The sequence below is a fragment of the Callorhinchus milii genome, unplaced genomic scaffold (genome assembly GCF_018977255.1).
Source record: "Callorhinchus milii isolate IMCB2004 unplaced genomic scaffold, IMCB_Cmil_1.0 Scaffold2, whole genome shotgun sequence".
Classification (NCBI taxonomy): Eukaryota; Metazoa; Chordata; class Chondrichthyes; order Chimaeriformes; family Callorhinchidae; genus Callorhinchus; species Callorhinchus milii.
Window position 1 is genome coordinate 101105808 of NW_024704743.1, and position 15801 is coordinate 101121608.

The following is a 15801-nucleotide window of genomic DNA, read 5'->3' on the forward strand; positions in this document are numbered from 1 at the left end:
GGAATTGGGCCACAGTAACACAAATTAGGTTTCCACCTGAATTTTCTATTAGGTTCATCAATAATTTAGTCAAATGGATTCTTTTTTCTTCCTCTGCTTATTCTGCAGTACAATTATATTACATATTAAAAGGTTCCTGTCAAACAAATTATGGTCTCATCAGATACAGTGCAACATAAGGAAGAGTAAGTGAGAAAGCATATTTTTAGAGCAGGGCTGCAATGCTCCTTTGTACAAAAGCATTGAAAATTAAATGTTTAACATATCAATCAAGTTATCAAAGGCCGTATATAGAGGTATCTCTCGAACAGCTTACAGACCACTTTCCGTTGAAATACCTAGGCTGAACACTGAAATGCCTAGTTACAGTATTAAGTCAAAATGATAAAATCTATGTCACACTCTTACCTTAAAATCAGAAATGTTATGTCTTAGCAACAGAACAACATTCGGACCATGATATAGTTTGCATTTAGGCAATTTTAGAGTTAAGGTTATTGTACAGAAGTAGCTACTCAGATTAGGTTATTTAAACGATAGATCTTTTCTTACAGTGGTTGATTCCATTGATTACAAGTTCTTCCTATGATCGCATCCTCTGTCCTAGCCAGGCTGATACTCCACTGCAGTGCTGGGGTGCAGATATTACAGTGAACCCTCCTGGAAAATGAGTTTGTAGCCATTTATTTGGCCAGGATGCAACCCAAACTCAAATACCCTGCTGCTATTTACTTTCAACACTCGCACTCGAAAAATAGACACTGGAGTGGAATACTGCCAGCACCTACAGAACTACACCACAGCACACTCAGCAACTTCAAAAAAGTGAGGAACGTTCGGAGAAGAATAGACAAAAGGTTGGTGATGGAGGTAAGTGATTGTAAACTGGATAAGAAGTATATTAAAAAATGAACATTATGAAGTGAGACTACTTAATTAATTTACCTTCACCTTCCATAGCTCTAAGACCCTGCGTGAAGGCTATTGTAAAAGCAAGTTGTACTACAATATTCTCTCTTCCCCATATACACTTGTACAATGTCCTCTCCCCCATATTCACATTATAAAATATCCTCTCCTCACCAAAATACACTTTGTATAATCTCCTCTCTCCCCCTTACTATACAACACAATGTCCACATAATGTTCTGTGTAGACTGCTGACTATCAGAATATATCAAAGTTAAACTTGTTTTGCTCGCCTCACAACATCCCATGAACCTTTTTCTTATCTTTAGGGTCCAATAAATGGAACTGACATTTAATTAAATGTAACAGGAATTCTGCTGGTGTTGTAGGAAATCTGATATGTTGGAGTTAATGCTCTGTAATTTTTGGAAGGTTGAAATCCTTGTTGGAATGCAAACAAAATGTGTCTGATTCAATTAGGTTAGCTAGGAGACCTGGGATCAAGCAACTTGACTAGGATTTCAATAATACTTTTAGGTTAAAAGTAACAACAATCAAGTGCGTGTAGTGGCTGGTAGTTTGAGCCTAATCTCAACAGAATGCCGATTCCTTAGTGGCCAAAAAAACCCACACAGAGCAGAGGATCAGTTGATTTTAATGTTGATCTCATTCCTTGTCAAAACCAGTGCTGTTGTACAAGTTTTCAAAGCAAGCCTTTCGCCTTTGTCTGAACACTTGAGATTTTGCAAACGAGAAAAATACCCTTATTTGTGTGTGATGAAGCACATCACCCGTACATGGATGTTCAATCTTGACACACGTGCAGTCTCCATGGTATAATATAAATGTACTCTATAAACCTCCTGCTCATGTATAAAGCAAGCATCTCTTCCTTAGGGGACAAGCACAACTAATGCTTTCTTTCAATCATTTTGGCAAGCATAAGGTAGTAATGAGATTTTCATACACATAAGCCTCAAGGAATTGTGAATTTTCTACCACAATGATATATTAATGTTCTTAAAATTAGTCTGCTTTTATTAGGTTAATGACCCTTCAGTCAGAGACATGCTGGTTAAAGGCTGTTTGTTTGAACATATTTTTAAACAAGGAAATCATTAAGCTCACAGGAAAACTGTAAGTCAGTTATAATATGTTCATTCTTTTGTGTGTGATATTACTTGTTCAAATTTGTGCTCTTCAAGGTGTCAGCCTACCTCAGTTGGTAGAACTCTCATCGCTGAGTCAAAAGCTTGTGGATTCGAACTCCACATAAGGACTTTGAACTCACAGTCTAGGCTGACTCCACAATAGTGCTGGGGAACGCTACACTGTTGGAGATGCTGTCCTTTGGACGAGATATTAAATCAAAGTCCTGTCTGCCTGTTCATGTGGCCATTAAGGATCCCATGGCGCTACTTGAAAAGAGAAGAGAGTTTCTCTGGGTGTCCAGGCCAATCAACTCTCAGATAAAAATTGGTCATTCACTCCTAATCCTAAATTAGAATTCTAAATAAAGTTGATGTACAGATTAGGCAGTTCAAACTTGCCTCTGAAAGGAAATGGATGGGAAGAAACACGATGTGATATGGAGGGGGGTAGAGACATGCAGAAAACAAAATAAAGTTTTTATTTATGTTTAAATAAACATGCAGAAAACAAAATAAACTTGACTCATGTGGAGTATAAACACTGACATGAACTGGTGGGGTCAAATTATTTGTTCCCATACGATACATTCTTTGTTATTCTTTGTAAAGCGCCCCGATGTTATGGTCAGCCTCAACAGCAGAAACAGTGTACTGTATTAGATCAGCAAATCTAGTTCTCAACCAAGCCATTCTGCTGCTGTTTGTGCTGGAGGCTAATTACTGCTGAATCGTCAATAATGTTTGCAGCAAACACTGGGAACAGTGACGAAACTGCCAAAATCCATGTCATTTTAAAGTTGATTAGGTATACATGAGTTTATTAACTAATAATCATAATAAAATAATAACTGCAACAACCCATTTTATGGGCATAGAATTCTAATGACAAGCATGAATCCTTATTATTTTTCTGGCTTAAATATAAATAGATTTTCTGCTGCAGCTTAAATAAAAATAAATTGAAGAAGATCAAAAGAGAAAGGATTTTTTTGCATCAAGTTAAAGGAAGTAATTTTAGAATGGCATTTGTAGAAGGATTCAGAATTTATAGTTGCATCATTAATTTAATTGGAAATGGGAGCAATAGTTAGAATTTTCTTTGCTGTGAAATTGGTTGTGGAAAGCATACTTGTGAAAAGATGTAGACAGATCATTACACTCAAAAAAGGCCAAGTTTCAAAAGTTTCAAATATCAGGCACATGCAAAAGTGTTTCCTTGGGGCTGAGCTAGCTCCAAGATGTTGTATTTAGCATAGAATCCTCTGTATCAGTCTCAGTTGTTTGGTTCCTGAGGCAGGCAGATCCCCAATAATCCAAGGTACTAGCCAGATTGATTTATAAAAAGGATTTTGAGGGCAGGCAAGTCACTGAAGGGCTGAGATTGTCCCCACTCTGCTTTTCTTAACCCTGTAAGCCAAAGCATTAATGGGTAGGGAAAAGGCTGGAAAAGCAATGAGAAGTGTTTGCAACAGAAAGCTACACAGTCTAAGATGATTACACTCCAGCAGTTCTCCAATGCAAACTCTGGGATCCCCAAGCCTTGCCTTGTGACAACCTGTGTCTAATTCTTTATTGGATTAGATTAGCAGTGTGTGTCCCTCAAGGTGGTGATGGGTTTCCGCATGTACATGACCCAGCTCACCTTCCCTTACAAAAAAAATCCATTGTACTTTAGACAATGATTTGGCATAGAGCTGGTCTGTGACCTGCGGTGGCCAATTACGGCTCAGTCATCTTCCTTAAAGGTGGTAACTAAATTGCTCAAATTCAGAACCTTTCCATGGTTGATCAACTCCCTCAAAATGTCTGTTGTTGTTTCAAAAATCTTCTCCCTTGCTTCTTTAAGTTCTCTTGGGTACAGTGCACCTAACTTGGGTGGGTGGTGGGAGGCTGGAGGGTGACTTATTGGATTTCAATCCCTTGAGCCTATCAATAACCTTTGTCTGGGACACAATGTCCTAACACTCACGATATGTATTGGAGTTATATGGAATGTTTTGAGGAAGAATCCCATTCTGAATGAATATTATCCATCCTCCACTTCACTGCTGTACCTACCTTTACTGGGCATTTAAGTCAGGGGTGCTGCAGGAATACAGGCATGAGTAAAATAAAAGATAACAAGGATTTGGAAGAGAAGCATCTTCCAGCCCCAGGATTAAACTGGTTCTAGAAAACCATACAGATGTGTGAACCATGATCGACTCACCCACCTTGAGGAGCAGTAAGTGGTTTGTTCTGTTCCTGACACCAACCCACCGGATGGATGGACGGACTGCCAGCATCACACCTGCCAAACAGGTAATACATCACATCAATAAATGAAAACACAAACAATCTATTTGATATAGAGAATCTATAAAACGATGCAACTGCCATGAATATAGTACCACTTATTTTGTTGCACTATCTACTGTAGTTACACGTTTTCTCACTTTAAAGAATTTCAACTTCCTTATGTAAATAATATCCAATGTCATTTGTTCAGTGTCTCCGAGAGACATTGCTCGTTAAGAAAATAAGAGCTATTTTGGACAGAAAATCTTTACCCAAGCATTTTACATATGCCTTAGCTCTAAATTGTACCCTAAGGAGTGAAATTCCACGAACCCTATAGAAATATCATTTATTATTGTTGGTCACTGAAACATTAACCTTCAACAAGAATCCTATTATAAGTACACACCGCCAGGGTTGGTGGCAAAACCACCAGAAATATGTTCTGTGAATGAGGAAGCAGGCAGACCTTTTCTTTTTAAAACGGAAAGGTAGACTGCTTAGTAATCACGAGGTTAAGTTAGAGAATTCAGAGAGCAGGTGGTTTGTAGATGAAGGGAAACTTCTATCAAATAATGCAAATGTTTGTAGCTATGGTGATTAATCCAAAATTCTTCATTTGTTGGACAATAAAGAAAAAGGATTGGACAAAATTATCACAGAAAAACCTTGGGAGACTGAAGACCTAAATTTTAAGGGCAGATTGAACCACTGTAGGACAGAACACTTAGGAGTTTGAGTTACTTGATGATAGAGAATTTACTTCCATTCAGTGAATTCATCAACAAGACATTGCTTAATGATTTCTGGAACTTTTTGGCAAGCACAGTAAAAGTGGGTCAATAACTTTCTGATTTGTGGCCAAGCTGGGTTGGGCGTTTATTAGTGTGGAGCCAGGACCAGTTAGTACCAAAGCAAGGTCTTTGAGCAATGTACCAAACAATGCTGCTCTGAGAGCTGAGGCAATGTCGATACAACATAATACTAGGAGGAACATTGATGAGCTTTGTTTCTTGGATCACTTTTAGATGTACCAGATTTTCAGCATTTGGTTAAAAGAATATTTACATAATGCATGCAACAAAGATCCCTTTCAAATTACATTCCACCTTTTAGATGAGATGTTAAAACAATGTTCCGTCTGCTTATTCAGGTGGATGGTAAAGATTTCATGGCACTTCAACAATAACAAATTGCATTTAGACAGTGGTTTCACGTCAAGAGGATGTCCGACAGTTAAGGTTTGCACGCAAGCTGGGGTTTGGATTCGGGGGGGAAATCCAACCCCCAGCAAACCTCTAGATTATTGTCATTAATTTTATTGTTCCAAGCTGCTACCATGTTTGTGTACAGAAAAAAAAGCCTGTACACTTGAGAGATGTTTAGATACTGTAAGTTTGCTATAAAAAGTGTTTTTTTATTCAGTTCTTTATTGAAAAATATTCATTTTCTCCTCTTTAAATTCAATCCACTTTGCAAAACATTGCCCAGGCCAGCAATCACACCTGCTCCCACATTTAAGATGGAGAACAGATCACCCTCTTGCTCTCTCAGGCATATTTTGGTGCTTGGCACTGGGGCCTGAATAAGTGGAAAGATGTATAAACTTAAAATCGAGAAGTACGTACCCTCAGCAAAAATGAATAGATAAATAAAAGATAGTTATAAACCCTGGAATAGTAGGAACACAGCAGTCTCTTGAAGGTGCCAGACATGACTCACCGGGTGAAAACAATTACTGGTATGCTCACAACACAAAGGAGCAACTGAGATTTGTCAACTGAATCAAGTGATTTCCGATATATTTTTTCTTTCAGGTTGAACTTCAGTTTGCAACATGGCTCCAAATTAACTTCAGAGCATAAAATTAATGAAAGACTGTGTAATGTGGTTAATAATAGGAGAATATTTCTCCAAGGAACAGAGAGGACTGAACATGGTGTTAGTTTAATTCCTTAGTACTCTTAATTTTATGTAATACTATTTTTGAACATGCCATGAAAAATGTACTTGTACAATGTGGGCCACAAAGGAATTCAATGTGAAGAATGATTGCGGAGAATCGTTTCTCACCAGTAATCGTATGTGTCGTCCCAGTTATCAAAATGCACCAAAAAGCGATTTTCTATCATGTCGGTCACTGTAGCAACACAGATGAGTGAAGGATTCTTTCTGTCAACAGCCTCCAACTTCATACCAACTCGAAATCCTGAAGGAGTAACAGTCTGAAAGAGACAGATATTGGTGTACATTACACCCAACGAAAAGTCACAAAACCTAAAAAATGAAAAATTTATTTCATAAAACTCGACATCTGAAGATGGAAATATGCGAGATTAAAATTCAAGGCTGTGGGTCTTGTTTGTTACCAGTGTAAAACTGTGTGCCAGTGGAACTCCACGGTCCATAAATTGAGCTACCACAATAACATCAGAGCCCTGCTCCCCACATCACCTGCAGAAAGAAGTTTAAGTTGCAGTGCAATAAAGAGCCAAATTAAGAATGTGAAGCTCACCAAAATGAGCTGTTACTTTTAAGACCTGAATTTGTTGTACAGCAAGAAATATAAACCAAGCTTCCTCTCCTGTGCTTATACTGTTGGACGGAGTTTCATTACACAATCCTTGCATTTGATATAGTGCCTTACTATGTCATTGAAACATCTCAAAACTATTTCACAGGATTTACCGGAAAGTGAATGTGTATTTGTATGTGAATGTCCCATAAACAGCCATGAAGTGAATGACCAATTTTACCTGGAGGATTATTGGTTTGGACACCAGGAGAAACTCCCACTCTTTTCAAACAGGAACTTTAATGTCCACCCGAACAGGCAGACGTGACCTCAGTTTAATATCTCACCCAACAATGAGACATAAATACAGCACCTCCAACAACACAGTGCTCCCCCAGCACTGCTTTATGCGTCAGTCTTGACTATTAGTTCCAAGTCCTGACTTAAGAGGTGAGAGTGGTACCAACCGAGCTAAGTGACACCTCATCGCCAGGAGTATAAACACAGCATAATTGTACAGCAATGTTATATCACACTGATTACGAACCAATAAAGCTCCTCACTAAGTTTTATTTTAGCTCCTTACTCTAACGATGCAGTATGCTGTCACTTCCTTGCACTCAATAAATGAATTTCTAACTAAATTGCTAAATTCAGGTTATATCAACATTCACTCAGTCATGGGCACGAGTGTTATGTGACCCCCAACAGTTGCTTCTTCATTACCAATACTCCATTATGTAACAGTTTACAACTATAATATACTTTTATGCAGCATTCATCTAGGGTGGCTTTCTCAAAGCACTTCACATACCTGACTTAGAGCCCGAGGTGTGAATAAATTTACCGCTTACTCTTCATTTTAACATTTTCAAAATAGACTAAGAAAAAAATTCACCGTGCTTTTACTCTCTTTTGATATACTAGATACGTTTTCAATCCACCTCTTAACATGCAAACTATTCCCCAGTACAGAATCTAAAACATGAAGGTTTCAAATGGGATTCCTTAGTAAGAACTCTTGCGGAGCAAAAGGCGATTCGCTCCTGGAACTAGAAGCCAACCTGTAGGAAGCAGTTTGCATCAGAGAGGAGTAACCACATATTGTTCACATACTTCTTGTTCCAGAGCAATTGCCACTCGGAGTCTCTATTAAGGAATCCTGTAAGACCCCAGTCTGTAGCACACAAAAAGGTGACTCAATATGACGTCCTTTCACACAGTGAAAATTTAGAATGTCGAGTTAAAGATTTCATCATTGCTCAAGAAAATATATTTGTCTCATGACACACGAATACATAAATAAGAAAAGGCCATTTGGTCCAACAAACCAATTCCTTCTATACATCCCCACAATTCATGGCTGTTTGTGGGATACTGCAAATGAGCTGCTGCGTTGGCCTACAAATACAGTAAATCCTGTGAAGCGCTTTGAGATGTTTCATCGGTGTGATAAAGCACTATATCAAACCATTATAATGCATTATTATTACCTCACCTCCAAACTCTAAAGTAAATATCTTATCTCTTTTTTAAGGTTTGTTTCTCTTTTAATGTGATGGAACACCATTTATGTGTTAAAAATAAAAATAAAATTTGTTTTGTACAAAGCTAATGACGCTGAAGTTTGGTTGACTGACTGAAACTGTACCAGTTCTCTATAATCTTACACGCACGCATATTTTGTAAGTTGTGGTAAAACTACAACCTTTTGTATAATTTCATTAAAAACAAATTACATTTGTATAGCACCTTTCGCATCGGGAAAACATCCCAAGGCGCTGGACAGTAAAGGATTTGCACAATTAACACAATTATTTCACCAATATTCCTATTGTACAGATAATTAATAATTAACACAAAGGCCTAGGTTCATGCTTGTAAATATCCCATCTGTTAACATAATCACTCACTGAATTAAAATGCTGGTATCGTTTAATGTGATGACAATAATACTTACTGTGTTGTGATGTTTAAATAAATTCTTTGGGGCTGCCTGGGCCTTGCACACTTTCAGGTAGTTAGACCAGTTAAATTCCTCTTCTTTACAGTCTGGGAAGGAAGTCAGCAGGCAGTCAATACTGTGAGTATAGATAGACAATTTAACTGTTCATATCACGTGTCACGAGACGTTGTATTATGGCAAGTAAAAAACAAATATTCCTCTATAAATGCCAGCTAAGTGATGGATGGTTAAGGTTTTTCAGATCTAAGTTGCTCTCCAGTACCCTGTAATGACTAATTTTCAATGGGTGGCCATTGGCCCCGAGTATTGGCAGGTAACCCAACTATAGACCCTGTCATAGCCCAGCCTGACCTCTTCCCACCTGGCTACCACACATGCACACCACCAGTACCAGATGACGTAGAGAGATCAAGAGCAAGAACCCTTGCTGATTTTCTCTCCTAACACGAGGAAGGCCAGGACCAATTTAGCCTCCCTATGCAGCCCTGCTGAGACCAGCAAACCCAGCAGTGATCAGCAAGCGGATTTGAACCAGTGAACTACTGGTCCATAAGCGGCAGCTCTAACCATTTCACCATCTGGGCTGTCCGTTATTTTCAAAATTATTCTAGTGTTGTAGACATAAACACTTCATCATAAACACTATTTGTGGGACACTGCTGTGCGCAATTGGCTGCCGCGTTTCGCCCACAAATATACAGTCAATTCACTTTGCAGTATATTCTGTGAAGCGCTTTGAGACGTCTAGAAGATGTGAAAACATAAGAACATAAGAATTAGGAGCAGGACTAGGCCATTCGGACCCTCGAGCCCGCCCCGACATTCAATAAGATCATGGCTGATCTATTCTAACTCCACCTACCCACTTTATCCCCATATCCCTTAATCCCTTTATCCACAAGAAATCTATCAATCTCAGTCTTGAGATTGATAGATTTATAAGTGCTATATCAAAAACAAGGATTATTATTATTATTCATCACTTGCAGAAGCTGCTGTCATTAAGATTAAAGTATTATGTCTTTGAATAATCACAAATACAAGTGTGTTCCTGCAACCGCATATTGCAATGTATTTTCTGTTCTCTGATAACATGGATTTAAGCACTTTAATAATCCTAGCAATATCTGTGTGAGATATTTCAGACCTTTAGGTGGGTATAATTTCCGGTTCGTCTTCTCACACCATCCTACAGGATGGATATCAGGTGAGTCAATGTTGATCCAGAAGTCAAAGCACTCAGAATATCCGTCAAAATGAAGCCTCAAACGATAACCACACACCTCAAGGGGAAAGACGGTACACACTGAATTAATGGTAAAGTAACAATGTGAAAGAAATCATTGACATTTGCAAGTTGTACTATTATATATTAAACCCAGGGGGTTTCCAAACTTTGTGGGCTCAATACCTTCTGACTGAGGAACCCCCCGCTACACAATATATCCATATAAATTGAGTATCTTACTTTAATTGTCCACAGCATTATGAAGAATTAAAGAAAATAAATAAAAATAATAAACAATGTTAATGCAGATATCATACATATGGGTTCTGTTTGGCTAATGAGTAAGGCTTATCTCAGCTCACCCACAATTGGCAACATCTAACCCGCAAGTAATTCCCAGAGTGGTGGGGGCTGTGATTGCTCTGCACAGAGCAAGCATTCCAGCCGTCAGGAAGGTTTGTTCCAGTTACCGCCTTGTACACCCCAGACCTCGAGCCCCCCCCTCCCACCCGACCGCTGAAACCATCTCGCAGCCCCCCCATCCCCACCGTTTGGGAACCAATGTATTAAAAAATAGTTAGTATTTCCCTGGTTAAAAAAAAACCCATGTGTGTTTTTTCAAGGACAAGCGGAGGTCAGGTTTAATAGTACAAATCCTTGCATTTAATACAGCGCCTTAATAAGTCGTATAGACGTCCTTCAGGCTTCTTTATCATTGTGAATTTGGCTGTTTTTTTACTTTAGTGAAAACCAATAATAATAGTCGTTGCATTTGATACAGTGCCTGTAGCCATGGATTGAGTGACCAAATTACCAAATTAATTATTATTATTATTGGAAGGATTATTACACCGGGAAAGCGATCCGCCAATCGACTAAATATATTTTCAGAATATACTTCAAAATCCCCGAAATAAAATTGTTCATTTACTTCATGGCTATTTGTAGGACATTGCTGTGCACAAATTGGCTGCCATGTTCACCTAAAAAGTGCAGTCACTACATTTTACAGAAAATCTTGTGAAGCATTCTGAGTTATCCTCCTGACGTGATAGACTCCTTATCAAATGCAAGTATTATTTTATTATTATAATAAAACAGGCAATGGTTATAGCGCCATTTGAATGTTACAGACAATTTCTCAAAATCAAAGACAGAATGGTTATACAGAGGAATAGCAGCTCTCTCAAAATTTATTTCAAGTGACTTTTCTTAATATGTAACTATTAAATGTCTACTTCCAGGAGGTTTTTACCAGGAGGATGCTAAAAATTATATCCCTGCCCCCAACACCCAGAACACCGGCTTGAATTTCAGGATTCACATAAATCAGTAACTATTTCAATTGATGTTTCAGTAACTGTTGAAGTTGCATTAGCCTACATCAACAAATTCAATAACAGTTACAAATAGAGCCACTAATTCCCTAAATTTCGGGAATCATGCAGAATAGCCCTCGTGAATTCTGAAGACACCTGTCTTCCTATCCATCTCTAATCCTCCTCTCAATGTATAAATAGCTCTTTCTGTGGCCTTTGTACACTCCCAATTTTGCAATATTGTTTTGAAGAATCAACACAGTTAATAAGAGCAGATAAGGGGAGCAAAAATCCAGGTTATACATCAATCCTTCAAACAAAATAGACAAGTTAACAAATCAAAGATATTCATCAACAAAACCTTACCTCTGACACTGACACCACACAAAACATGGACGGGTGGCGTGGGTCAACACCCTCTAACCTCATTCCTACTTTAAACCCATTTTTAATCTGTAGAAACGTTTGGAACTGAAATGAAAAAAAAACATTGTTAGTGTTTCTGAGCAATAGGGGTTCTACATTAAACACAACAGTGCAACTTCCCCTCTTCCCTTTATCTTGAGCATGAAGGGCATTACATAAATACAAGTTTTTGTTGTTGTTGAATCGTATTATCATACAATCTTCACTAACTGGAGGCTGAATACCAATACTAGAACTCGCAATGTGGTTCCCACAACAACTTGTATTTATATAGCTCCCCTCAAGCAGGGCAGTGTCCCAGAGCATTTGACAGCGGCGGAGCACGATGCTGAGCCAGAGGGAAGGGGGAGGTGACCATAGGCATGGTCGAAGAGGAGAGTCGTCAGGCTCGACCTGAAGATGGGTAAGGAGGGGACAAGGTGGAGGGATAGAGGAAAAGTGTTCCAGTTTCGGGGTGTGGTGGCTAAATGCATGGCCACCAAAGGTGGAACAGAAGATTCGAGGGGTCTGTGTCTCATTAGCAGTTTTAACATCTTCATGGCACATCTGCATTTCTCAGTGCTCGAATATTTTAAAAATTCACTGAAAATAGCAGTCAGTCGTTGGTGTGAACATCCCCTCCCCTGACTCCAAAATGGTCTAGCCAAAGCCTACAGTTATTCTTGTTGGTTAGCGAAACATTAGTGGCTGCTGTTGTTGCTGCCCAGAGTCTCAGTACCATGTCACAGGCACTGACTTAATTTTGCAACATCTGCATCACGTCACACATGCACAATAAAAGCTGGTTAATTTGTATGCTACTGAGGAGCATTGATGAAGGCTGTATTCCTCTTGAAACAATATGGCTGCACATAATGAAGCTTCTTTTCCTACTAGATCAGAAAAATAAATTCGACACAGCTTTTAGCTACACCTTAACAGTGCTTGCAATGAGTGCAAACTTCCTCCACTAACTCTGTTCTCTATTAAGGATGCAAAACAGCCCCCATAGCGTGAAGCATTTTGACGTGGTTTGCTTTTACTAAATACGAGTACTTTATAATTATTCAAAAAAATAAATTAGCATGTAGTACCCCCCTTGATATAATTTGTATTGTATAATGACATTGCTATTTTTCAATAATCACACGTGAATTGAACTCTGTAGATTGGATTAAAAATTATATTTGTATCATAATGAGGGATAATGCAGCCCTGGCGTTCCAAATCAAAGAATAAACACAACTATACAACAAGAAAAAGGTGGCTGCAAGATCATTTTAAATTTGACTTACATTGGTTATTTGTAGTTTTAAAATATAGAAAAATAAATAGCAATCTAGGTTATTCTCAGCTTTTTAAATTGGTAATAAAATATCTTGATGCGTCATCAGATTTCCTGTACTTTGTGATGAGATTCATAAATTACTTTCATGTTCAGTGCAACAACAAGATTCAACAAGATTACATTTGCATAGCACCTTCCACATCAGGAGAACGTCCCAAGGTGCTGGACAGTGTACAGAATTTCAGACCCGAGCTGGAGTCAGGGGGGAGAAAGGAGGGGAGGGGAAGGGGGGTGACCAATGGCATGGTCGAAGAGGAGGGTTTTGAGGCTGGTCTTGAAGGAGGCTAAGGAGGGGGCGAGGCGGAGTGATTGGGGGATGGAGTTCCAGAGGTTGGGGGCAGAGTGGTTGAAGGCTCTCCTGCCAATGGTGGGGTGGGTGGGTCGGGGGACATGGAGCAGGCCGGAGCCGGTTGAGCGGGCGGGTTGATAGGGGGTTAGGAGGTCACAGAGATAGAGTGGGACGAGACCATTGAGGGCTTTGTAGGTGAGGACCAGGATTTTGAACTGGATCCTCTGAAGGATAGGGAGCCAATGGAGTTGGGCAAGAATGGGGGTCATGGAGTTTGGTGCGGGAGAGGACACGGGCTGCAGAGTTCTGGATTATCTGCAGCCTGTGGAGGGAGGAGTTGGGAAGGCTGACAAGCAGGCCGTTTGCATAGTCGAGCCTGGAGGTGATGAAGGCATGAACAAGAGTTTCAGTGGCCTAAGGGGTGAGGTAGTGGCGCAGTCAGGCGAGCAAGCATTCAATCAACAATATCGTAAACCATTAACTTCATAGTTATGGCTTTTTCACAAAAAATAGCTATACCAGTGCTGGCCAAACTGTGGCCCATGGGGCCATCAAGAAACAGCCCTCGAACATTCACACAAGTCTAGTTAAGGCGTGTCCAACCATTAGTATTTTTTGAATATTTCTTGATTTATTTGTTGGAGAGGAAGCCCCTAGGCTCTGGAACTCCATCCCCCAGTACCTTCGCCTTGCTTTCTCCCTTTCCTCCTTCAAGGCCGGTCTCAAGACCTTTCTCTTCGACCGTGCCTTCAGCTCCCCTCTCGACTCTCTACCCCCTCCTCGCTCCTTCCCTTCCCTCCCCTCACCCTGACCATTTCCCCCTTGCTCGGGTCCCTACCCAACTGTCCAGCGCCTTGGGACGTCCTACCGACGTGAAAGGCGCTCAATAAATGAAATCTTGTTGTTGTTGATTTAAGGGATAAATCAAGGCATTTAAGAAATATTCAAACAAGAAAAAACTATTTTGTTGGCCACCATTGGTTTATACCAACAACACATTTTTGATGCTTAAATGTTTCTCCTGCATGTCATTTGTTACACCATAATCCAAAAGGATATTATAACAACAATAATCTGTATATTTGGGACAGTGCTTTTCTCATCAGGAAGACCTCTCAAAGCATTTTGCAGGATATAATGGAAAGTGTGTATTTTGCAGGCAAACATGGCAGCCAAATTTGTGCACATCAATGTCCCACAAACAACAATGAGCAATTTTATTTGGGGAATTGTTGGCTAGGATGGTAAGGATATAAGTATCATTCTCTTCAACCTTTGAAAGAAGTTGTACTCCCATCTTCAAACAAGATATTGACTACATGCCATGAGGAGACATCAATTCTTATTCCCAGGTAATATGATTTCCTCCATCCACTGTATAAAAGGCTTCTTTCTTGTCTATGTTATTAGTTTGTGACTAAAGGGAAACAAAATAATGTTGCAGTGCTCAGCAATAGCACTGAAATCTCTGCAGTAAAAATTGAAAACACCCTCAGGCCAGAACATAGTGGAAAGACAAAAAAAATGCTAGGTCAACAAGAAGATTTGTTGGCAGTGGTTAAAATTCTTTCAAGGAATGAAGACTATGATGGTGAGTGCTGCAAATTTAACCTTCATATAGAAATAGGGCTACAACAAAGAAACTGGAACTACTGGAGAGACTCGGAAGTCCCACTTCTTCTGACACATAGTGGCCCAAGTGTAAGTCTTTCTGAACCACCAAGGTAATAAAGATAACAAATCATTCAAATTATCTTTGAGCCAAGGTACCATATGGAATTTTGTGTATTTTGCCTCAAGCGATGCCGTGTAAGTGCAGTGAGCTCTGAACAACAACAACAACAAGATTCCATTTATAAAGCGCCTTTCATGTCAGGAGGACGTCCCAAGGCGCTGCACAGTTGGGTCATGACCCGAGCAGGGGGGAAATGGTCAGGGTGAGGGGAGGGAAGGGAGGGAGCGAGGAGGGGGGAAAATGGTCAGGGGGAGGGAAGGGAGGGAGCGAGGAGGTGGAAGAGAGTCGAGAGGGGAGCTGAAGGCACGGTCAAAGAGAAAGGTTTTGAGACCGGCCTTGAAGGAGGAAAGGGAGGAAGCAAGGCGAAGGCACTGGGGGATGGAGTTCCAGAGCCTAGGGGCTAAACATCACTGATACAGTCCACTACCTGATTTGTTAACTTGTATTCAATAATTATATTACCTGAAGTAATCAATACAGTAAAAATATTTGATAACAACAATTTCTATAGCCCACTTACACACAGGGAGAATATCTTAAAGTGCTTTACAAGAGACAGAAGGAGATAAATAGGGTGGGGGAGGTGGACAAGGTGCAGTCAAAGACAAGTTTTGAAGGCTGAGTGGGAGGAGGCAATCTAAAGGCATTTGGCAAGTGAG

At 39.7% G+C, this 15801-nt stretch overlaps 1 protein-coding gene across 5 annotated transcripts in view; it reads right to left on the minus strand.

Annotated features, from left to right (window-relative positions):
- The window catches only part of LOC103183895 (lethal(3)malignant brain tumor-like protein 1), a 135341-nt gene that overhangs the window by 83302 nt on the left and 36238 nt on the right, over nucleotides 1-15801 (minus strand). For all 5 annotated transcript variants that reach the window (XM_042331881.1, XM_042331882.1, XM_042331883.1 and 2 more), the window contains 5 exons: nucleotides 11732-11836; nucleotides 9966-10101; nucleotides 8813-8904; nucleotides 6411-6562; nucleotides 4274-4350 (listed from right to left, as the gene is read on the minus strand). In XM_042331881.1, coding sequence (XP_042187815.1) covers nucleotides 4274-4350; nucleotides 6411-6562; nucleotides 8813-8904; nucleotides 9966-10101; nucleotides 11732-11836 — 562 coding nt within the window. The remainder of the gene's footprint in view (nucleotides 1-4273; nucleotides 4351-6410; nucleotides 6563-8812; nucleotides 8905-9965; nucleotides 10102-11731; nucleotides 11837-15801) is intronic.